Genomic DNA, 22,179 nt, shown 5'->3' with positions numbered 1-22,179 from the left:
GATAATATAAAAGTCCCAAAAACGTGCTCTCATGATCATCATAGGTCTATTATTGAGGAAGCATCGAATCGTCGGACGGTATCAACCACGTCTGAACCTTTCCGTGCAAAGACAAGCTAAGAAAAAGAGGGGTCGTCAAAAGAAGGGTTACAGGGGGAAAAAAAAGGGATTGAATCTCATACCAGGTAAGGATTCGCTGTAGATCCAGTTGTATCCGCAAGAACTTCATCTTTCGAAACGACTGTGACGTCGGAGTCGTTGTATTTGAACCACGAATCAGGCTGGTCTGGGAGATGTCGCGAATAGAAGAAGTAGTGGCCCCACGACGGCGAAGATCCACGATGGATAAAAACAGAGGTAAGCTCATACGGAACTTCACAACTGTCTCGCCAAAGAGTCTCCAGCTCTTCCTTGAGAGAATTCACCCGAGCGCGTAGTTGGTCAATCTCTGCATTTATCCGGCCTTTTTCGTCTTGCAACTCGTGAAGAAGATCATCGTCTACGCCTGGCAACGCAGTCTCTTGCAAACCAGCCAAGAATTTACTTGTATGATCAAGGGCAGTAACAAACGAAGCATCCTGCTTCAAACCCTTGTCAATAGCGGAAATCTCTCAGTTGAACTGAATGAGCCCCTAACCTTGCCTTCTAGAAGAAGCCTAACACGGTCCCTGGACGCATTAAGCTCAGCTTGAATCCCTTTCGACTTGGCCTTTTTCTCCAGGTTGGCGTTGTCCATGAATCGATCCATGTAGATAGTTTCCCCGAACTTCACATACGCTTGCGATTTGTATGGCTGGAGGGTGTCTCGGTTGAATTGGACCCTCTATATAGCGTGTCAACCATAACGGGGAATGCCAATTAAAGTGTCACACGCACCTGAAGTTGGATCTGTAGTAAAGGAGGTAGATCAACCAGAGAAACCTCCATTCTGGCTTTGCCGCCTTCGTAATCAACGACATCGTCAAAATACCCACTCAGTCCATCGTAAATGTCGACCCCATCGTTCGTAACGTTGACAGGCAGATGGGAGAACAAATCTTCCTTTTCGTGAATTGAAGGCCGGTTTCGTTGAGCCCCAGTGCCAGTCAGACGTTGTCGGATTTTCCCATAGAAAAGCCTAATGGGCAGCTTTGGGTTATAAGACACGACATTACAGAGACGATAGTACCTTTTGACCACACTCGTCTTCTCTGCACTCTCTCCATCGTTCACACCATCGAATTTCAGGAGAGCAGTTTCAATTTGGAACATGCAATTGTCCATGCATTCGGCAACATCATGTTGTTTTCCTATCAATCCATCTTGCTTCAGCGATCAAGAATCTTCAAAGAAAGACAAGTTTCAAATACCAAACATCATGGTAGAATCATTGACTTCGCGCTTTCGCGGAGGAAGAGGGGGCTTAGCCTCTGGCGCAGGAGTCCCTCCCATATCAACATCTCCGTCTTTATCAGCGGCCTTGGACGTCGAAGCTTCCGAAATGGGTGCCAAATTCTCCTTGTCGATCAACAGTGGCGAGCTAGAGCGCCTGGTGGGCGAAGGAACCATCACGTAGTCATCTTTGTCCTTTGGCGACGAAACAATGGGACTATCGACGTCCATCGAGCTACGCTGACGATCAATATCGCGCGGTCGTTTCCCAAGAACGGTACTAGATGACCTTGGTGGTGACTGTGACTGTGCTGGGGCACGCGAAGGCCCATCGTCAACTAAGGTAGCGTCAGTATCGTTAGAGGAGTCTGTTCCCCCTTTGTCAGCCTCGTCTTCCTCCTCATCTCTTGACGTCACAAGGGCTAGTTTCGCCAGATCAATCGTGGGTGTGACGGCCGCAGACTCGCAGTACTCGAGGTTGAAAAAGAGCTCTGCAAGTTGATTGATAACTGATCAGGCGTGTGTGAGCGAAAGAATCACAAGCAGGATGCTGACAAGCCATACATTTTCTTGATCGAACGATTTCCCGCCGTGTTACAAGTCTGCCACCAACTCTATGGCGCTTGAGGTCATCATCAGAGAACTTCTCGTCATCAATTGATTTTAGATCCAGCTTAGACATGACTTGGACTGCGTCTCGTAGATCTTTAATGGTATAGAAATACTGCAAAAACCTCAAAAACCGCAAACTAAGGAGAAGGTGATCATTGACAAACCTGCAGAAGTGAATTGAGGTAGCATGTATTTCCCAGCTGGTTGAGGCCACGCGGAAGGTCGGCGCGAGTAGGTGCGACGATATCACCAGCTGCAGGTTCTATTTAATTCTTGATGTAAAGGCAAAAGAAAAAAACATCACATACGATCTTGACCAGAATTTAGAAATTGCCGCAAGCGCTCGCTATCTCGAACTTCAGCGATAACGGTCATAGCTTCACGCATTTTATCAATCTGCGAAGGGGTCTCCTCGAGCTAAACCAGTTCAGATGAGCACATCTTCTTCCGAACAAGTCGAAAACACCCACCCTCATGGTGAACACCGTTATAAGCATATGGTCATCAACATCCTTAGGAATCTCAAGGGTATCATACGCCCGGTCTGGGTTCATATACTTATTCTTACCCGCCTCCCAAACCTTCTTTAGCCGAACGCTTCCACGGGCTTCAGCCAGTATTCTGAAAGCCTCGTTGGCCTTTCGGTGGAGCTCAGAACCATTGTTATGATCCCGCCAAGACCGCTTCACACAGTCCTTCCACGCATTCTCAACAAACTCGTCGGGTATCTCGTCGTCATAGTCCACGGAGAGCAGGCCATCCGGACCAAACCCGAGGGTACTAGCTGCATTTTCCAGGTCGTCAGTTGTGAACCGATCCCTCGATCGTTCCATTACGAGGAGATCTTGGAGTTGAGTCGGGCAACTTCCAAAGTCTTGGAAAACTTTCAGTAGTTTCGATAGGTGCGTGAAATACAACATGGTATTGGCGGGGTCGCAACGACATTGTGCGAGATACGCAAAGGCAAGGAGGTCTTATGTGCATCGTCAACATACTCATCATTTTTGAAGGAGTGCTGAAAGCGTACCAGGAGAAAAAGTAGTCGGTGTCAAGCCGAAAATACTCCAAGATTCAGGAAGGGCGCGAACCGCCTCCAGAAGCGGATCCGTAAGCTCACCGCGAGGAACTGAAAAAAGATATTTAGAATAAAATATCCTAGAAACTCTCCAACCCACTCTGCACCGGATGCGCGCCAATAGCAGTCTGATACATCTCCCTTGCACTATCAATCTGCACGGTACCAGTGGTTGGTTGATTCGGATGGTGATCTTTGAGGTGTTGAGCTACAAGAAGGTAATGAGACCGCAAAAAAGAAAGAGTCAGCGGAAAGTATGACATACGATTATTACGTTTAAAGTCGGCCAGCCAAGCATTAACCTCCACCCAAGCGCGTAGGAGTTTGCGTCGATTTTGAACCCCTTCAGGGGTGGACGGGTCTGTGGTGGGCGGATTCAAGGTTTGATCGTCCGACTGCTCATAAAAGCCCAAAATTTCAAGTATACGCTTCCTGTTGTGTAGAGCTCAAAAAAAAAGTGGCGAGAATGATTGAGTATCTTCGACATACGTGTTTGGACTCCATCCGAGCTTGGACCTGAACCCACTGCTTCCTATCTTTATCAAGCGGTTGTCGCCTTTCCACAGCTTGTTTTCGACCGCTCTGCAATTGATAAGAAAAGAACACTCAAAATTTGAATTTCACTCACAGCAAAAGAGTCTCTAAGGATAGAACGACGGAGAGTTCCCCACTCTTGCCAACGATAGGGTTGTTCCTTTTGCCACGAACAAACTCCTCAAAGTGCTTTCGTGGAATAACTCCAGGGATAACGCCAGACGCAACGACGTAAAGAGAACACTGACAACAAACGTACAGGTCCAATAGCTTGCCCTCACTCTCCGTATCCATAGGGTTTTCAGCCTCTCCCAGACTTTCAACATTAATCTCGTCCATGACAATAGTCCCATTGCGTCGCTTCTGTTTTATGTTCTCCAACGACTGCCATTCATCCTCGCGGAGAGGTGGCGTCAATTTATGAGAGTCGATAGCTTTTGGGTATTTGTGGAAATGATGTGTCTTGTTGGCAGCTCCGAACGAGTGCTCGACGTCATCGATACAAGAATGCGCCTTTCTGCGCCTGTTTTGATCAGGGAGGGGAAATTGATCCTCTCGAAACGACGCAGCGAGGGGAGGAGAGACGGACGACGCCTTCCAGCTGAGGATGACCCAGCCATTCTCTCTCGGGCAATAATGTGCGTTTGGATGTGGCACCGACGTACGAATTTCGTCCTCGGTCGGAGGAGGGGCGTTAGGGGACGGTTCGTGCACGGTCGATTGAGAACTGGCAGTACTGGATATCGAGTGCTCGCGATGGTGGCCTAGAGAGGACGTTGAGTGGGATGAAGTTAGTTGCCCCATGAAATTCGAAGAGGAAACGTTCACGCAAAACAACGAATGGTTTGTGTCATGCAGATGTTCCGCAAGAATAGGCGGGAGCATGCCTGGCCCTGGACGGTTATTCCTTTCGCGTTCCGCAGGGTTCCACCAATTATCCTCCTCAAAGTTCCTTCTTCCATCAATAGCTACTTCTGTGTTCCTGCGGTAGTCGCTCCCGTCACCATAGCCGCCCGACCTCATCCACTCCGTGGTGGAGGTAGTCGTATCATGCCATGTCCCAGCAGGCCACTGGGTCTGGGACCAGGATGCTTCGGCGCTCCCCCAATTGTGCGGTTCATCCGGAGGTATAAGATCTGGCGGCAAATCGTCGTCTTCGTCAATGGGCTCCTCGGTTATGAATTCAGGTTCGCGAAAACCTGGGGAACCAGTGAACGCCGGAGATCCGTAGCGAGGAGGGGCGGTAGCCTTTGAGGGTGCATGGTAGGAAGTGTATGCAGAACCGAGTGGCTTGGATGGACGTGTAGGTAGAGGAGGTTTTTGGGGTTGCGTTGTGCCATAGAAAGTGGAAGGAGGAATGGGGCTGATATTGAGGACTGGTGTGCTCGGCCTCTGTGCAGAAGGTGCGCCTGGAGTAGGCAAAGGACGTCTAGGCTTTGGTGGTTCCGAATTATTATCCATGTTGATCTGCTCGTCGATTCTCAAGGCTACCTAAGGGTATCCAGACTTGTTGTGCCACAGAGGGGGCGATCGATATGCGTATGAGCGTCAAGAGATCGTGTTTGATACGGGTATTGCTGTCCCAGATGCCAATGTCGTTTAGTTCTTGACTTTACTGGATCTTTTGTTTGCTTGTCGTCTTTGTTGACGACGAGGTCGATGTAAGGTCGATGTTCCTGTGTCGGTCTCAATCTATCGCTTACGTCACCACTACTTACTACTGCTATCTATTGTGCAATCTTTACGACTAGCTTGCCTGTCGTCTTTCCTCCAGTCAAATCTCGCTGTGCCTTTTGCACGCCCTCCGCAGTGAACGGGTATTCCTCAAACACCGCAATCTTCAGCGCTCCCTTCGCTACCAGTTCAAACAGCTTATGGCTATAGTACGCACTCTCCTCAGGTGTGTACACATAGTTGGACAGTCTATGGGTTGTCAGTCTTCCATTCTTCTCCAAGTTGATGATAGCTTACGATGGTCGTAGAAGTCTCAAGTTCTTCTCTGCCAACCTCAACACCGAAAAGGGTTCCACAGCACCAGAAGCATTACCAACTGACACTATAGTCCCTTTCCGCTTGATGAGCTTGAAGTTGTTATCAAACCTGCCAAGCGTCAACTCAAGTCCCATAATAAAGACGAGACACCTACGTGTCCTTTCCAACGCCATCAAAGACAGCGTCTACACCCACTCCATTTGTGAGTTCCAGCACCCTCTTCACCGTGTCTTCTACAGGGTAGAGAATAACATGATCAGCTCCATTCGCTTTGGCAAGCTCCGCCTTTGCCGCTGTCGAAGTCGTCCCAATGACGGTAGCTCCAACGTTCTTCGCCAGCTGGGTTAGCAAGAGACCCAACCCCCCTGCGGCGGTATGAATGAGTATGGTATCACCCTTCTTGACGGGGTACGCTTCCTCGACGAAACTGACGGCCGTTAACCCTTGAAGCAACGCTGCTGCTGCAGTGCGCGTCGAAACCGATTCGGGCACAGGGCTAACGACGCTCCACGGAACAGAGATATACTCCGCGAAAGATTCACTATAAGCCTAGCAAGCGAACGTCACTCATCTTTCCACGGAAAGAATATGAAAGTACCCACGCTAGCGACCTTTCCGCCAACGACGAAGCCTTGTTTCTTGTAAGTCTCGTTCTGTAGTACCTTCTCGTCGGTTGGAAGCGTCACGATGATCCCAGCGGTCTCTTTCCCTAGTACAGCCGGGAATTTCTCAAACTTGTACAGTCCAGCGCTATTATCTTCAACTTAGCTAGAATCACAACCTGAAATCCACTGGTCCTCACCGGAAGTAGGTATCAATAAAGTTGACCCCCCCATACTCGACCTTGGGTGTGATCAGGTATCACGGCAGAGCAATGTTAGATCTTATCGCACTTTGATAACAATGTCCGCGGGGTTCTGCTTTGGAAAGGGACGGGTCGTCTTCTCGATGACCTCGATGGCTCCAGTCTGTCGCGTCGTATTAAGAAAATCTCGATATCTTGAGTTGAAGGCTTACATGGGGAATAGTGATAGCTTCAACAGTAGCGGGCAGCGACATATTTAGTTGGGGAGTGATGGTACAAAGACAAGCTTACTCCGTCTCTGATTTATCATCCACGATAACTAATAATGGCGCTTGCTCACGCAACGTAGAACCTGATCTTCGTGGTATACATTTTATCCTATCTATCCCCACACCTCAAGCGCGTCAATCACCGTCTGGTAGATAAGCGTGATCTGCGCGTCCCGCTGCACCATTCCCGGCCTCTGTTCTCTCAACGAATCCACCTCCTGGGCGACGCAGTCCTCAGCCAACTCGGGGGGCAGCGATCCAAGAGGCGAAGTTGGGAGTACAGTGGATGGGGAAGGAGAAGCGGGTGGTGGAAGGAGATTTAAACTTCGAAGAAGAGATGAAATCGCGATGAACGATCCTGTACGCCCAATGCCCGCAGAGCACCCAACGATGATAGGGGGATCAGGATCAACGTCAGGTAACTGTCCAACAAGGGAGGTATCACGGTTCGTCTCATCAACCAAACGAAGAAACGCGAGGAGGCTTGCGCGGTCTTCTGTCTCCGGAACGCCGTGGTCTGGCCAGGACGTGTATAGCAGGTGACGGAACACTATTCTCTCCTCGTTATGTTCACCGTACCTCTCCTCATCCACGCCTTCGTCCACCTCCATCTCTTCAAACGAACCTGCGCTGACGCCCGAGGGTGGATGTGCGACGGGGACAATAGCCACCGTACTTTGAATGCAATGCGCCTCTTCAAACACCCGAGATTCAATAAGAGTAACCTTGAGCGCAGGAGCCTGAGATCCATGTTCCACAGGAATAATCATCGATTTCCCAACATCGTCCGGGAAATACGCATGCGCCTTCCTTCGCCCACTTTCCACATTTTGAGTGAGCTGAACAACAGTCCTCACGCGGCCCCACCGTGAATGTGGATTAGGCGAACCACCACCCTGCAGATGATCTGGAGGACGCGTGCTTGGCTGTAAAATAACGCTGAGAAACGCATGAGAGGTATAAGGCAACGGAGCCTGCGCCGCAATCCACCACTTGTGTCCGAATCGCTCCAATACCCAGCTAGCGTGAAGATACCTGCCCTCTTCTCCAACAAGGACACGGGTGCGATCGTACGGCTCCAGGTCAAGATAGCGGTTCTTGGGTTGGTGTTCTACTTGACACCCCGTCAGAATGGTATAGTGCTCATCGACATCACGTCCTGGTTTCGGATGACGCAAAGAGGCGATGAACTGGCTAGAGTGTGTAGTAGGCTGGGGGGCAACATCTGCTTTCCGGGACGCCGATCGGGCAGCTTCGCGTTTCGATTCCCGTTCACGTAGAACAGCAACAACGCGTCGGAGGTGTTTAGGCGTGATCGAGGCGGAAAGCCACGGCGGGATCTTGGGTGTTGAGGACATTGCTCTCAATGATCATGCTGTCTTGATGATCTTTCCCACGCAGTGCTGTTTATTCTCAACGGCAATGACAAGCGACGATCTTATCTCCCTCATTGACGAAAACACATCCATCAAGTCCGTCCTCATGCTTTCTCTTGACTTTACAACCTCCAACCCTGTCTCAGAGTTAGCTCGACTTTAGAGAAAGCAACAGGAAAGAAGCATCTCGTGGACAACAGCCCAGAAACATGTTGGACGTCTCAACAAGTGCGTTGTACGCCCATGCGAAGGGTTTATCGATTTTTTTTTAAATTCCCGGTTCCACTAGGGCCTACCGCAATTCATTCAACTCGGTTTCGCAGATAAACCCGTTGTTCCCAAGCGCTTGTCTATGACTTTTCAAGGGGGATTCGTCGGAACTCGATGTGTCGTCCAGATACCTCCTCTTGACGGAGCGAAGGACTGGCAGGTTTTAACAAGTATATACCCCGAGGACGTCAATCGCCGACAGGTTTTCGATCTGAAGCCCATCGGAGCCGTCAGTCTGGAACGGGGGGTTACAGGGTTGCGTCTGCTGTTCGAGGAGAGCTCAGATTTCTTTGGTAGAATCACGGTGTATGATTTGAAGGTGGAGGGAACGATAATCGAATGATATTTCTTTCGTAAAACCTAATATATACCACACGTCTCCAAATTAAGTATAGAATAATCGACAAATTAGCTAGTTGGCGTCCGCAACCTTCCGCGACTCCTCCTTCTGCACAGACCTTTGCAGTCGGCGCTTGGAATTACGCCCAGCGGTCGTCATTCTATGGATACGCTCATCCACATCCATAAACTTGGCTCCGACATCTACAAACTTGAACGCAGGCCGTCCAGGTTTCTCGAAGATCTGAACAGGTTCCTTGGGCCGCTTGAGGTATTCAGTATCTGGTATCCTGGGCATAAGCCTTGGTGAGGCCTTCAACTTGTCTCCTCGTTCAACATAGCGCTTCGCCGCAGCTTTAGCATGTTCCAACGACCCGGGTAGAATGGGTTCCTAGGAGCAAGTCAAGTCAAAAGGACGTGATAGACTTGAGTGGGATTACTTACCCGACCATCCTCTGGTACAGACTCCCAGTAAGAACGTTGATAACGCTGACGAGCAGCATCACGCCTTTCCTCGGCTTCAAGCGTATCAGCTTCATGGACGTCGTATCGAATGGCATTCACAAAGGACCGTTCGGTTTTATCGGATTGTGAAGCATTGAGAATGAGCTCCATTCCCTTTGTAAAGCCTGTCTGAATTTGCTTGCCCTAGCGATTGGTCATGATTCAGCAAGAGAATCCAAACGAAGGAGAGACAGAGGAATCTTCAGATGGGGTTGAAAACGGTTTAACCAGTTTCCAGGCGTATGTAAGGTTACCCAGATGATCTTCCGTTCGCGAATGAAGTAATAACTCGTCACAGCAAGCGGGGAAGGTATGAGAATATAAAAACAGAGACTAACCTCCTAAACCGTCATGAAGCAACAAGATGAGAGATCAGTTGTCAGAGATTCCTGTATGTGACGAATATCTACCTGTCAAGTTTAAACTTGGTCAGTAACCTGATGAGAATTCAGGAGATTAAAAGGAAAAGAATCAGATATGTTGAAGTTGTAACCATGAGAATCGATATCGATTGTCTTCAAGACTAATCGTTTGTACTCGTCATAGAATCAAAGAAAACAACCGAATACTGACCTTTCTCCATGCATCCTCGAGTCCTTTCAGGCGTAGTATAGCATCAACGCGCTTGAGACTGATGCCATAGCGTTGCGAAAGTTCCCTGACGCTATACTCGTCAGGATTGCTCATGAAGAGCTTATACATCTCGCTCCGTTGCCTGTCCGTTATAGGCGGCGGAGGCTTGAACGAAGGGTTCATAGGGAACGGCTAACCACCATGAAATAAGTCCATGTGAGCCTCCCCATTGTCCTTCAAGAAAAACACAAGACGAACTCAACTATTTTTCCACCGATCCAATTCTGGGGCTTCGCATACTTGTACTTTTCACCCACTTCCTCCATAAACTTTTTATAAGTAGGTCCCTCTTTCTCATCGTCGCCGGAGCGATCGTCTCTTGCCTGGAAAGGCTCCTCCTTCGTTTCGAGCGCAGCCAAGGCTTCTGCTTCTTCAGGTGTTGGAGGCGTTGGTGCGAGGTCCGTGAACCGAGACGCGGAGGATGCAATGCCTCGAGAGGTACTTGGGAGGCATGGTCGGAGGGCTGGCACCAGACGAAGGGAGGAGAGCATTTAGAAAACTTGACAGCGAGAAAAATTTGAGGAATTTTTGATACGGTCACATGACTTTGCTTTACGGCCGGTTTGAAGCGCGATCTTCGAATTCACCATCATGCACGGTGAAATCTTCGCGATTCTTCGCGGTTACTCTGGTCTTTCTTCTCCAAACAATTTCATATTTCCCCGCCTTACTCCCCTAGAGGAAATACACGTTTTTTTTATCAACAAAATCTTGTTGAGCCCACACTTGTGCCGATATCCACCTTCTGATCAATACCAGAGACGGTTCTGGAAATGGGCGATCGAGAACCTCGAGGCGCTATCTCCTGACGAGGCATGTATCCGTATTTAGAGTCGTCCAATCAATGGAAAACTGGTGATTGTCCTCAACACAGAACGAGGATTTCGAACTTGATCCTAAAATATACGAGCACTACCTTGGCCTTCTGCCTCCTCAGTGCGTAACTCTGCAAGTTTATTTGGCGACACTTATAACTTATAACTATGCAGGTCACTAGGCCCTTTGGATGCCGAGTCCCGACCTCAAATACGTGGACAAGCGATTGCACCTGTACAAAAAACCCCGTCCCCGTCCTACATTACCCACTACTGGAACCCTCAACCAACAAACCCAGACAACGTCTCCTCATATCTCAAAGCAACCCTCCTCGAATCCCGTACTACAATCGAGTCTGGAACCACCGGCCTACGAACTTGGCTAGCAAGCTTCGTACTTTCCCAGTACCTCATCCTCCATCCTGGTGTGTTATCAATAGTTCATAGCAAGACTTACGCTCACATTTGACCTTGACCAAAGAGCTCATCAGCTCGAAACGGATTTTGGAACTGGGATCGGGTGCCGGTTTTCTCGGTATTATTATTGCGAGCCTCCAACGCATCTCGAACCCTTCTGCAACTGGCGCTGTGTGGTTGACGGACATCAACTACGTAGTCCTGGCAAGGTGTCGTCATAACGTTACCCTCCCATGCAGTAACTCTATCTTGCTTATACGCTGTCCATCGACCTAACCTAATGTTTTTTTTTTTGAACAGATCCCTCTTCATCTCATCGAAATGTGAACTACCGTATTCTAGACTGGTCAGCATCGCTAGAGGAAAGCCGATCGCCGGCCCTCAAATCTCTATTAAACGAGATTGATCCAGAACTGGTTGTCGGAGCAGATATTGTTTGTCTCCCTACTTAAGTTTTTTCAAGGACGACATCTGACTTTTCCACAGGTCTTTGACCCGTCGTTAATTCTTGCGTTGATTGGAACGATCAAGTTTGCTCTTCAACCTCAAAGTCAGCTTGTGTCCGATTCCCCAAAGCTGGCGTTGGTGGCGCTAACAGTGAGAAATGGGGAAACCATGGCGAAGTTCCTTGATGACGCTCAGAGTAAGTTCCCCCACGTTTCTCTAAATTGGTATTCTGACGCGTCGTAACAGGTGCAGGGCTGCTAGTAGTCGGCCTAGCCTTCGAATTCGACAGGACACCGTTCTTAGAAACCGTTGAAGGCAACAAAGCCGATGTCAGGATATTTCAAATTAAACTGGTATAACTATCAAAGTACAAGGTGTATATCATTTCCCATCCATCCATTCCATTATCCTACATGCTTCCGCAAAACCACCACCACAGTCAAAAATAGTCAGCTCAGCTCTCCGCTTTGATTATGCCACAAAATCGGCACGACCAGAACTGGTGTTCCATCCCGGCTTCCCCACAAGTGAGGCATGTCCACCCTTCACTGACGTCCTGCGGCCGTTTTGTCATACAGGCATCACATTGAAGTGCAAATGGCTTGTTCAGCAATGTGCACATCTGACAGGCCCACTCGGAGTTTGACCTTGCTGGGGGCGATCTTGCTCTTGGTCTTTGGTCGTTCACAGAATCTTTTCGATCGGAGGCAGGCTTCAATTTCAAAGAGGATCCCTGGCCAACAAAATTCGGCACAGCACCATCTGGGCGCTTAGCTGCTGAGGATGAAGATGGGCCCGCGACAGGCCTTGGGACGTCTTCCACGATGATAACATCCGAATCCGAATCATCGTCCAAAGTCAAGTCAATAACCTTATTCTCGATACCTTCTCTGGCTGCCTTCTCGGCCTCGCGCTGAGCGAGCGCAGAGCCAGCTTGAGAGCCACACGACTTTTCGTCGCGTGCCCTTCTTTCAGCTGCCTAAATCACAGTAAATGTTGAAGCCATCAAAAGAGAAAGCAAACTAAACAAACTCACTTCCGCAGCCAGCTGCCTGGGCGTCTTCCCTTTCGTATCAATTGTTCCACCCAGACGGCCGCCACTACCCAACACCCTAGATGTCCTCCGCCTCTTCTCCGCCGCTTCGAGGGCCTTGGCCCTTGCCAGATGAGGTGGAAGATCGTGAGAGACGTTGGCACCCAATCGCTGGCCTTTGGAGAAGAACCCCTCCCCGGCGTATCCCGACCTCTGTAAGGCGTCGTATTCATCTTGGAGCCCTGAGAGGAATTTGTAGAATTTGTCGTCGTGTGGGCCGTGTACGTTGTGCGTGAGCTAAACAGGAAGATGTGAGTGTAAAAAATGGCGCAAGGAGTTGGGTGCGAACCTCATGCAGCATAGTTTGTACAATGTCTTCTTGATCGTAGAATGTATCTGGGGCGTGGGCGGGACGGAGTCGAATGAGGATCTGTTGTCCCATATTCACGTCTGGCCAAGGCGTTAGAGTTCCAACCTTGACCTGCATCTGACGAGAACATACTAAGTCCTGTATAGCAGTGAGATCTATAGAATACCAGCGCCAAAGATACCCTTACCAAGTAGATTAGGGCTATCGGGGAAGAATTCTGCAAGAACAGGCAAGACCCATCCATGCTTGCGCATGATAGGTTTTACGAGCGATGCTACCTTTTTGAGCATGTGCAGCGCACGATCTGCATTTTGTCTGTCTTTGAGATGTGTGAACGATTGTATGAACGTTTCTGACATGAGTGTAAGTACTTGACTGAGTGAATATTATTACAGTTGCGCGTGCGTAACATTGACGCGTCATCTCCACGTGACGTGACTAATTAAGAACTCCCCGTCGTCTGGTCCTCAAAGGTGTGACAACCCACCGTCTCCGATTCCTCGCCTTCTCATTCACCACCCTACCTTCGTGACATAATGTTGTTTGCTGGCAGAATGTGAATTGTATATTTTCCAGTGCATTGTCCGAACGGAAGGTTATCTTACGTTTTCCACAGCTGATTTGGTGTGTATCAGGGAAGGACAGCGATAAGACATGAAAGCCGCTATATAGTAGACACAGCACTTGCGCACTTGCAGATTCAATCACATTCAGAACTTCCTCTGCCAGGCGAACCCCACTTCTTCGCCATATTCACCACCACCTCATCACATTAACAAACATGACTTCCGTCCGGAGCCCTCAACTCTTTACTCAATATCCCGGTGTGGAATCAATCGCATACTATCGTAAAGGAGGTTTTCATCCTATACATATCGACGATGTTCTGCAGAATCGTTATCGCATTGTCAATAAACTTGGATACGGTGCATATGGCACCGTATGGCTCGTTGAAGATCTCAACTCAGGGAGATGCGCCGCACTCAAAGTTCTAGCTGCTGAAGCCTCCAAGGGCTCGGAGGTTGTGTCCGAAGTTGCCATCCTTCGCCATCTCAAGCAACGGCAGCTGAGCGCCGATGGAGGCTCAGAGGGTCAGGAATTTCTGATGGAGTTTTTTGATGACTTCAAGGTTGAAGGGCCAAATGGCACTCATCAATGTATCGTTACTGAGGTGCTTGGACCTGGCATAGGCGCTGATGTCGATGAAGTCTACGATGAGGATCGGTACCCGATAGAAATAGCGAAGATGCTTGTCGCACAAGTAATACGCGGAGTCGCGTACCTGCATAGCTGCGGGGTTGCCCATGGAGGTAAGCGAAGTCACGAAGTTTTCCATGATAAGTTGATATCGATTTTTTACAGACCTTCACATTGGAAACATATTGTTGCGTATACCTGGGATTGAACGGATATCTTATGAGGATCTACAAAAGTACCTGGGAGAACCATATAAAAGTCCACTCTCTCTCAGAGATGGCACACCAGTTACATCCACCCCTCACGAACCAAAGTATGTCGTCCCGTCACCCCATCGGCTGGAACTGCTCCGGCTCTGCCTAAGCTCCCCAGAAACAGTACGCGTAAAAATATGCGATTTCGGGGAAGCTTTCCTGTGGGACGTCAAACCCGCGATAACCCAATTTAACACCCCTTGCGTCTACGCCGCACCGGAAATCATATTTAACGATCACGTTAGCCCTGCTGTGGATGTATGGGCACTGGCTGTCCTCATTCACATAGTTCTGAGCGGAGGATATCTTTTGTTCAATTCGTATCACGGGATTAAACAGGAGGTTTTGAGGGAGATGGTGTTGACGTTGGGTAAACTGCCGGATAGATGGTGGACCAAGTGGGAGGATAGATCACAATATTTCGACGAAAATGGTATGTTTATTGGGGATAGATCGAAGTTACCGGTAGTCTCGGGGAAGTTCCTAAAGATGCCTCCCAATAGGATGGAAGGGAAGGAACTTGAAGAATTCGAAAGGGTTATACGTATGATGGTCTCTTATGAAGCAGTGGATCGGATTTCGGTAGCTGAGGTTGTACGACTAACGCCGGAAATTTGGATGAAAAGTTAGTATATTCTGTTCAATTAGTTAGCGGTATTGTGCAAGAGAAGTCATGGTTCTGGCTGATGGCATGGAGATAAGATCGTCATTACAAGATGCGGCCATACATTTCACGAGTAATGTTCAAATTTTCCAATAAAGCTACAAGTCATCGAGTGAGCGTACTGAATTTCTGTAGCATGCGACGAGTGTACATGTTGTCCATATACCGCTAGTAAGTAATGCTAGATGAGCAAAGAACTTGAAGATCGTAAAATGAGACTTCTGACCTTGATATCAGACCCAGTCTGTACCAAAACCTCCCGTATACTCATCAAAGTAGATTTCCTGGACTGATACAATTAGTCGTAGAATTGAAACGTCTTGCATGTGGAACGAGCTAATCTCTGTACGCGATGTGCTCCGCAAAATCCACGAGTTCGACGGGATGTGGTCCCGGATATGAGTTCGCACTGCGCCGGTGCCGGATGGCTGCGCAAAAGATGACTTACCTCGACAACCTTCACCAGAATCACCACCCAAAATTATTATTTGAGTAATGTACGGAGACCAGACCTTACCTGTAATGCGATCGATGGAGGCATCGCTGAGCAAGTGGGGTAAGTTAGGATTACCGTTCTGGCGTTTATTCTAAGGGAGATCAGAAAAGCTCTCGAGCAAAATGGAATGTTCGACATACTTGGGGATGGAGATCGCATACACAGACACCGCAAGTTCTGAATTTCTTTCAACAAGAATGTTGGGTCTGAATAATAGACGTTCCTGCGGCCGTTTCGTCTCACAGGCATCACATTGGAGTGCAAATGGCTGGTTCAGCAATGTGCAAATCTGACAGGCCCACTCGGAGTTTGACCTTGCTGGGGGTGAGCTTGCTCTTGGTCTTTGGTTGCTCATAGAATCATTTCGAACAGGAGTGGCCTTCAATTTCGAAGAAGATCCTGAATTTGGTGCAGCACCAACTTGGCGCTTACTTGCCGAGGATGAAGATGGGCCCGCGATAGGCCTTGGGACGTCTTCCACGATGATAACATCCGAATCCGAATCATCGTCCAAAGTCAAGTGAATGACCTTATTCTCGATACCTTCTCTGGCCGCCTTCTCAGCCTCGCGCCGAGCCAGCTTGAGAGCCACACGACTTTTCGTCGCGTGCCCTTCTTTCAGCTGCCTAAATCACAAACCATGTTGAACCCATCAAAAGAAAAAGCAAACGAAACAAACTCACTTCTGCAGCCAGCTGCATGGGAGTCTTCCCTTTCGTATTGATTGTTCCCCCAAACGGCCGCCACTACCCAACACCCTAGATGTCCTCCGCCTCTTCGAGGGCCTTGGCCCTTGCCAGATGAGGTGGAAGATCGTGAGAGACGTTGGCACCCAATCACTGGCCTTTGGAGAAGAACCCCTCCCCGGCGTATCCCGACCTCTGTAAGGCGTCGTATTCATCTTGGAGCCCTGAGAGGAATTTGTAGAATTTGTCGTCATGTGGGCCGTGTACGTTGTGCGTGAGCTAAGTAGAAATGTGGTTGAAGTCCTATATAGCAGTGAGATCTATAGAATACCAGCACCAAAGATACCCTTACCAAGTAGATTAGGGCTATCAGGGAAGAATTCTGCGAGAACAGGCCAGACCCATCCATACTTGCGACGTTTCTGACATGAGTGTACTCCACTGAGTGTTACATAGAAATATTATTACAGTTGCGCGTGCGTAACATTGACGCGTCATCTCCACGTGACGTGACTAATTAAGAACTCCCCGTCTTGGCGTTCACGGTCCTCAAAGGCGTGACAACCCACCGTCTCCGATTCCTCGCCTTCTCATTCACCACTCTACCCACAACCCCAATAACACGCACCTTCCGCCCAGCCTCAGGAGAATCATCCACATCCCCCTCTTCCACCCTCTCCTCTTCCACAACGTCGTCCTCATTCAAATCAATACCCCCATTGAACACCTCCTCGGGCGTAGCCTGCGGCGCTGCACGGCCCCACGAAATGGGCGTGAGTATTGTAGAAGCCAAAAACTCGGATGCGTCGTCGATCAAGGTCCGTGGCTTGCGCATCGGGATCGAGGTGAGTAAGTACGTCTTTGATTTCCATGCGTTGGAGACAGGCGCGTCTGGGGGCGGGTACGTAGGGTCACACGTAAAGTGGACCGTTATCTCCCCTGTTTGTTGCGAGTAGCTGAATTTGGGCAGGGGGTGCGCGTAGGCGTTTGGGAACGGATGAGACACGGGTCGCCAATGTCGGAGGACGAGGCGGTCCTCTGGGTTGGGTATTAATTTCAGCGGGGATCAAGGGTAGTAGATACGCACCTTCAACGTCGACGGCGCGTCCAGCAGACCTGGAGCACAAGGCCCAAGAGGTGTCAATGAAGAACACCTGCAACACGATTAAATAAGTACATAGCCTGGCATAGATAAGACGAACCTGATTGTTGGTTTCTGGATCTCGGAAACCTAACCGACATGAAATCATCGCTCATCAAAGCCGGGAGGGTAAGATACATACTTTCCACGAGAGACTTTTCCTTCTCTGGCCACAGCGCAATCTCAGTGCCATCTTGACACTTTCCCAACGTAATTTGTTCGTGACCGACGTCTTGTTTGGAATTGAAGTAGTACTACCGTCAATCTGTCCAGTATCTACACACTTGCTTACAGTTCTATGGAGGTGTGCCTTGTCGGTCTATGATTGAGTTTCCAGCCCCTTACGTAGAGGCTTCAATATGCGAAGCTCGGCCTCAGCTCTGGCTATAATTGATTTTATAAGCTCTTCCTGCGTGTCGAGTTCATCGGCGGGAGCGGCATCGAGTGGAAGCCATCGAAGGTTCTCCTCAGCCTGCAGCTGGCTGAGGTGGGCAAGAACAAGGTCAAACACCTGCTCTGGCTTCACTGAACGGAAAACAATCTGAGGGACGACATATGTTACCTGGAAACCAAATTGAGAATTTTGTGAAGCTGCAAGCATCGGAGCGACTAGTACGTACCGGTCGAACAACATCCCATATGTCTTTGCCATAGGGAAACTCTGTAAAGATGGAACAAGGGTGCTCCCTGATTTCAAGACCCTCTGGCCCAATCGCTTCGCGCAAGCGGGGAAGACTCGGATGTGCGGTTGTGTCGCCGCCAACCAGAGGTGCAGAAATGGGTGGGGTTTCGGTACTCAAAGAAGAGCTGTTTTGAGATCCGGTGGAGGACGTGCGAGCATGAGATGGGGTAGCTTGTGGTGGAGAGGCTTGCATGGTTGCTTCAACTTTGAAGGGGGCTAGCTCTCTTGAAGGCCAAACCTGACGCTTTTATTGAGGAGCAAAGTCCTAGATCTCCGCAAGATCACCTACCACTTACTTACCACATTTCCGTAAGTAGAGGTTTATTTTTAGTGTTGGCATAAAGGTTGACAGCCTGTACGAGGTTCCGGAGTTCCGCACCGCGATAAAGTGTGTCATTTTGGCCTAAACTTGGAAGTTATGTTCTCGCAATGCAAGGTCCCAGTTTGACGTTGCGAGCCAGGAGATTGATCTTTACTGTTGGCATAAAGGGTTCGAGTGGCAGCCACGGACTTTGAGAACGAGTCCGGGACGTGACCATGAAGTGTGGCATTATTTTGTCCTAAAAATGGAAGGTGAGATCTAGAATATGTATGTGAATACACGCAGAGCCTCTGCGTTCAAGTCGATTTTGGCTCTTCTGGGGGGTTGTGTTTAGAGCGCGTTGGAGAATTGAGCGTGGAAGGACCCAAAAAAAAACACGTACAAAGATTCCGAGTTTATGTTTTTCTTTTCTTATATGCAACCTCCCAGTTTGAGGTTGGGAGTGCTATGTCGTCGCTTCATCTTTGGCGCAACACCATGGATTTCAGTAACAAAACGATACCGTAGCGTCAAAAAAAGTAAACCGGCCCCGCCAGGTGGATGGTCAAACCAACAACGCACTCCTTGGTCTCGTCCAGGAGGAAACCACCCACCACACATACCTCAGAACAACTACCCACCCATAGACCCACTCAACCCTACCTTCTTCTTCGAATTAAACGTATCCCGCTGGACAACCCATCCCCAATCTTCATCCCGCCTCGCCCTCTACGGCATACCCACACAGGACATCCGACCCCTCCTCAGCGCCTTTTCCGCCGCCGTCAAAGCCAAAGAACTCTCCTCACCAGACTTAGAAGACTACTACACCCTCTCCAGACTCTCACACGTCCAATCACACGAAAGCGATCGAGAAATAGACATCATATACAGCACCACATTCTTCGCATGGGTCTCTCATCCCTCCTCCGCCCCGCGTCTTTCCACCATCCCACAAAGCACGACGGAGCACATCGTCCAACTCGCACAAGCCGCCGATCGTTCGTTCTTACATGAACAATACCCAGCTGCACGGAAAATGCATCGAAAAGTGATCATGCACGTCGGCCCAACCAATTCCGGGAAAACGCACCACGCTTTACGCGCACTCGCAGCGTCCAAGAGGGGTGTATACGCAGGCCCGTTAAGGCTTCTTGCACATGAAGTCTGGGAACGTCTCAACCTCGGACAAATCGTCCCCTTGGGGATGGACGAGCCCCCAATTACACTTACACCCACAGCAACAGACGACGTCACCCCCTCCTCCCCCTCAAAATCAAAACAAACAGCCTACGCACGAGTCTGCAACATGATAACAGGCGAAGAACAAAAAATAGTATCCGACGACGCTCCCCTCCTCTCATGCACCGTCGAAATGCTAAACTTCAACACGCGCTACCAAATCGCCGTGATCGACGAAATCCAAATGATAGCGGACCCTCAACGCGGAAGCGGTTGGACGAGTGCAGTTCTCGGTATCCTAGCTGAAGAACTCCATTTATGCGGCGAGGAAACGGCCGTTCCGGTCGTTCAAGCCTTGTTGAAAGATACAGGCGATGAAGTTGTTATTAGGCGGTATGAACGACTGACGCCTTTGAAGGTTGCTGAAACGAGTTTAGGGGGTGATTTGGGGAAGGTTGAGAAGGGGGATTGTATTGTGACGTTTAAGAGGAGTTCGATATTCGCGATTAAGAAGGAGGTGGAGAGGAAGACGGGGATGAAGTGTGCCGTTGTTTATGGACGGTTGCCACCTGAGATTAGGAGTGAGCAGGCGGCGCTGTTTAATGACCCCGGGAGTGGGTATGATGTTATGGTTGGGAGTGATGCGATTGGGATGGGGTTGAATTTGTACGTTTCCCTGTTGCCTTTTTGTTGTTGGAGAAGTTGATGGGGTTACAGGAAAATCCGACGGATTATATTCGAATGCTTGACTAAATACTCAGCAGGCGCCTTTCAACCCCTCTCAACATCCCAAATCAAACAAATAGCAGGCCGTGCAGGGCGGTATGGACAACATCTCTCTTCTTCCTCCTCTTCCTCACACTGCGGCTACGCAACAACACTCCATCCCGCCGACCTCCCAACGCTCTCCTCAGCCCTCTCAAAGCCCTTCAAACCAGTGCACCATGCACACATAACCTACTCCACCACAACCTTCTCTGCTCTCCGCTCCCTACTCCCCCCCTCTTCAGCAGGAAGCACAAAGACGGTGTTAAGTGCACATGCATATATCGGGCGACTACCCAAATTCGTGAGGTATACATACGACGCGCAGGTCGATCAGGCGTGCGAGTGCGTTGATCTTTACGGTGGCGATGCGAATGAGGGCATGACGGTACGAGAACGTTTGAAACATCTTAGTGCGCCTGTTGGATGGAGGGATGAAGTGATGATTGGGGTTATGGCGCGGTTTTTGGGGATGTATAAGGAGAGGCAGGAGGTGGATTATTGGGAGGGTGTTGGGGACCTTGGGTTTATGGAGTGTTTGGTGGGGGTTGAGGGTGCTATGCGCGTTCAGGCTCAGCCGCCGATTCCCATTCCTACCAATATTGACGTGGAGGGAACCAACAACGACAATGACAAGGGGAAGAACAAGAACAAGAAGCAGAAGAAAACACCCAGAATGAAACCAACAAACCCAACCCTCCAAACCCTCGAATCGTTCCATAAGACAGCAGTGATGTATATATGGCTCTCTTATCGGATGCCGGTGGTGTATGCGCAGCAGGAGGAGGTGGTGAGGGTTAAGAAACGGGTGGAGGTGGCGTTGGAGTGGTGTTTGGAGGGGATGACAGCGGGGGGCAGTGGGAAGGAGGAGAGTCATAAGGAGACAAATGAGGAGACAAAGGAGAGGAGGAAGGAGAGGGAGAAGGAGACGATTGTGGTGGCTTTGAGGGCACCGATTAAGGATGAGGAGGGGAAGGTGCCAATTAAGGGGGGTGTGGATATGCTTGTGGTCTCCCCGAAAAATGTGATTTATAGTATTTAGTGTCTTATTTTAATCTTTTGGAATGTGAGTTTGAAGAGTTGTGAGCACAGTGCATGTAACTACGTGGTTTTTTTTCACTACAAATCTACTCAATCTGAGACTTGAGCTTGGAGTTTCAACTCATGAACCGTCTTGTCCTCCTTTTGATCACGCTGGACCAATGATGCTTGAGCTGATATGGGACATCTAGAGAGTCTCAGTCAACTGGGACAATATGATGGTTGGTGTACAGGCCCATTTCCTAGACAAGGAATGGGTGCGCGAACGGACCTTCGAGTTCGATGAAATGACCTTTAGAAATAAATGTCACGAACAGGAAAGTCCCTTGGAATACATACAGCGTCGGATTCGACATCACCACTTCTTACACCCAGACGAAGTCGATGGACCCACTGCCGTTGCCTGTATCCTCAGACGGCAGCCCATGGAATGGGCCCAGTATCTAAGTGAGACTCTTTGCCCCACCATACTGGCGACACAGTCGGTAGCTAAGAAGATGAATAACAGCCTAATGGCTTCCTGGCAGCAGGCCGAGCGTAATCGCAGGCCAGCACCGTTCTACCGGAACAACCGTCCGCGCGTTGCGCACGCAGCGGAGACGGGACCATGTAAGTAAGCTCTGTCTGGGGCGGGCAAGGCCTTCCACCAACTCTTAGCGTAAGAGGTCCACTTAAAGGGGGCTATCTGTGCTAGGCCTTCCCTCATTTTAGAACCCAGGCCAGCCAGGAATCCCATTGCACTCAGATAGTCAATGGCAGAATCTCCGGAGCCGTTCCATTCGGGCAGTGTGGTCCTGGACGAGTTTAGCTTTTGGTTGATTTGCCATTCTTCTGCTGTTCACCACCAGGGGGGTGGATCTTGAGAGGAGGGACAAGGGGGCTCCGGCATTGAAAAAAAAGACCCGGGG

General features: G+C 49.5%; 12 protein-coding genes across 12 annotated transcripts; 4 read left to right on the top strand and 8 right to left on the bottom strand.

Annotated features, from left to right (window-relative positions):
* Positions 1-38: 38 nt before the first annotated feature.
* On the bottom strand, positions 39-5,053 carry LACBIDRAFT_301320 (uncharacterized protein; the record flags this gene model as incomplete). Its single annotated transcript, XM_001873439.1, has 15 exons — positions 39-116; positions 183-578; positions 638-823; positions 877-1,117; positions 1,169-1,289; positions 1,350-1,880; positions 1,936-2,095; positions 2,148-2,236; positions 2,292-2,400; positions 2,454-2,956; positions 3,011-3,109; positions 3,159-3,266; positions 3,324-3,490; positions 3,548-3,640; positions 3,687-5,053. 15 exons carry the CDS (start codon positions 5,051-5,053, stop codon positions 39-41), a joined length of 4,248 nt encoding a protein of 1,415 aa, XP_001873474.1.
* Positions 5,054-5,319: 266 nt separating this feature from the next.
* LACBIDRAFT_243307 (uncharacterized protein) lies at positions 5,320-6,424 on the bottom strand (the record flags this gene model as incomplete). Its single annotated transcript, XM_001873438.1, has 6 exons — positions 5,320-5,515; positions 5,564-5,692; positions 5,739-6,089; positions 6,127-6,215; positions 6,247-6,334; positions 6,387-6,424. Coding segments are annotated over 6 exons (891 nt in total), but the record flags the coding sequence as incomplete, so codon positions are not given.
* Positions 6,425-6,771: 347 nt separating this feature from the next.
* LACBIDRAFT_320947 (uncharacterized protein) lies at positions 6,772-8,016 on the bottom strand (the record flags this gene model as incomplete). Its single annotated transcript, XM_001873437.1, has 1 exon — positions 6,772-8,016. One exon carries the CDS (start codon positions 8,014-8,016, stop codon positions 6,772-6,774), a length of 1,245 nt encoding a protein of 414 aa, XP_001873472.1.
* Positions 8,017-8,080: 64 nt separating this feature from the next.
* On the top strand, positions 8,081-8,647 carry LACBIDRAFT_301317 (uncharacterized protein; the record flags this gene model as incomplete). The annotated part of the gene is made up of 3 exons (XM_001874065.1): positions 8,081-8,130; positions 8,181-8,262; positions 8,324-8,647. The coding sequence occupies 3 exons, from the start codon at positions 8,081-8,083 to the stop codon at positions 8,645-8,647; spliced, it is 456 nt and encodes a 151-aa protein (XP_001874100.1).
* A 69-nt stretch (positions 8,648-8,716) lies between these two features.
* On the bottom strand, positions 8,717-9,258 carry LACBIDRAFT_301316 (uncharacterized protein; the record flags this gene model as incomplete). The annotated part of the gene is made up of 2 exons (XM_001873436.1): positions 8,717-9,034; positions 9,088-9,258. The coding sequence occupies 2 exons, from the start codon at positions 9,256-9,258 to the stop codon at positions 8,717-8,719; spliced, it is 489 nt and encodes a 162-aa protein (XP_001873471.1).
* Positions 9,259-9,576: 318 nt separating this feature from the next.
* On the bottom strand, positions 9,577-9,903 carry LACBIDRAFT_301315 (uncharacterized protein; the record flags this gene model as incomplete). The annotated part of the gene is made up of 3 exons (XM_001873435.1): positions 9,577-9,584; positions 9,641-9,662; positions 9,721-9,903. The coding sequence occupies 3 exons, from the start codon at positions 9,901-9,903 to the stop codon at positions 9,577-9,579; spliced, it is 213 nt and encodes a 70-aa protein (XP_001873470.1).
* Positions 9,904-10,371: 468 nt separating this feature from the next.
* On the top strand, positions 10,372-11,818 carry LACBIDRAFT_301314 (uncharacterized protein; the record flags this gene model as incomplete). Its single annotated transcript, XM_001874064.1, has 7 exons — positions 10,372-10,593; positions 10,655-10,716; positions 10,770-11,020; positions 11,077-11,250; positions 11,313-11,446; positions 11,499-11,655; positions 11,706-11,818. 7 exons carry the CDS (start codon positions 10,372-10,374, stop codon positions 11,816-11,818), a joined length of 1,113 nt encoding a protein of 370 aa, XP_001874099.1.
* Positions 11,819-11,913: 95 nt separating this feature from the next.
* On the bottom strand, positions 11,914-13,221 carry LACBIDRAFT_301313 (uncharacterized protein; the record flags this gene model as incomplete). The annotated part of the gene is made up of 4 exons (XM_001873434.1): positions 11,914-12,438; positions 12,496-12,789; positions 12,842-12,993; positions 13,050-13,221. 4 exons carry the CDS (start codon positions 13,219-13,221, stop codon positions 11,914-11,916), a joined length of 1,143 nt encoding a protein of 380 aa, XP_001873469.1.
* A 422-nt stretch (positions 13,222-13,643) lies between these two features.
* On the top strand, positions 13,644-14,267 carry LACBIDRAFT_228774 (uncharacterized protein; the record flags this gene model as incomplete). Its single annotated transcript, XM_001874063.1, has 1 exon — positions 13,644-14,267. The coding sequence occupies one exon, from the start codon at positions 13,644-13,646 to the stop codon at positions 14,265-14,267; it is 624 nt and encodes a 207-aa protein (XP_001874098.1).
* A 943-nt stretch (positions 14,268-15,210) lies between these two features.
* LACBIDRAFT_301311 (uncharacterized protein) lies at positions 15,211-16,568 on the bottom strand (the record flags this gene model as incomplete). The annotated part of the gene is made up of 6 exons (XM_001873433.1): positions 15,211-15,405; positions 15,495-15,564; positions 15,614-16,099; positions 16,157-16,265; positions 16,318-16,438; positions 16,512-16,568. The coding sequence occupies 6 exons, from the start codon at positions 16,566-16,568 to the stop codon at positions 15,211-15,213; spliced, it is 1,038 nt and encodes a 345-aa protein (XP_001873468.1).
* A 108-nt stretch (positions 16,569-16,676) lies between these two features.
* On the bottom strand, positions 16,677-18,175 carry LACBIDRAFT_301310 (uncharacterized protein; the record flags this gene model as incomplete). Its single annotated transcript, XM_001873432.1, has 6 exons — positions 16,677-17,197; positions 17,247-17,313; positions 17,362-17,390; positions 17,443-17,532; positions 17,646-17,862; positions 17,921-18,175. The coding sequence occupies 6 exons, from the start codon at positions 18,173-18,175 to the stop codon at positions 16,677-16,679; spliced, it is 1,179 nt and encodes a 392-aa protein (XP_001873467.1).
* A 544-nt stretch (positions 18,176-18,719) lies between these two features.
* On the top strand, positions 18,720-21,272 carry LACBIDRAFT_301309 (uncharacterized protein; the record flags this gene model as incomplete). The annotated part of the gene is made up of 2 exons (XM_001874062.1): positions 18,720-20,131; positions 20,183-21,272. The coding sequence occupies 2 exons, from the start codon at positions 18,720-18,722 to the stop codon at positions 21,270-21,272; spliced, it is 2,502 nt and encodes an 833-aa protein (XP_001874097.1).
* Positions 21,273-22,179: the final 907 nt, after the last annotated feature.

Source organism: Laccaria bicolor, genomic scaffold, assembly GCF_000143565.1.
Source record: "Laccaria bicolor S238N-H82 LACBIscaffold_1 genomic scaffold, whole genome shotgun sequence".
Lineage (NCBI taxonomy): Eukaryota > Fungi > Basidiomycota > Agaricomycetes > Agaricales > Hydnangiaceae > Laccaria > Laccaria bicolor.
The sequence above is the reverse complement of the archived record's forward strand: the minus strand, read 5'-3'. Positions and strand labels throughout refer to the sequence as shown.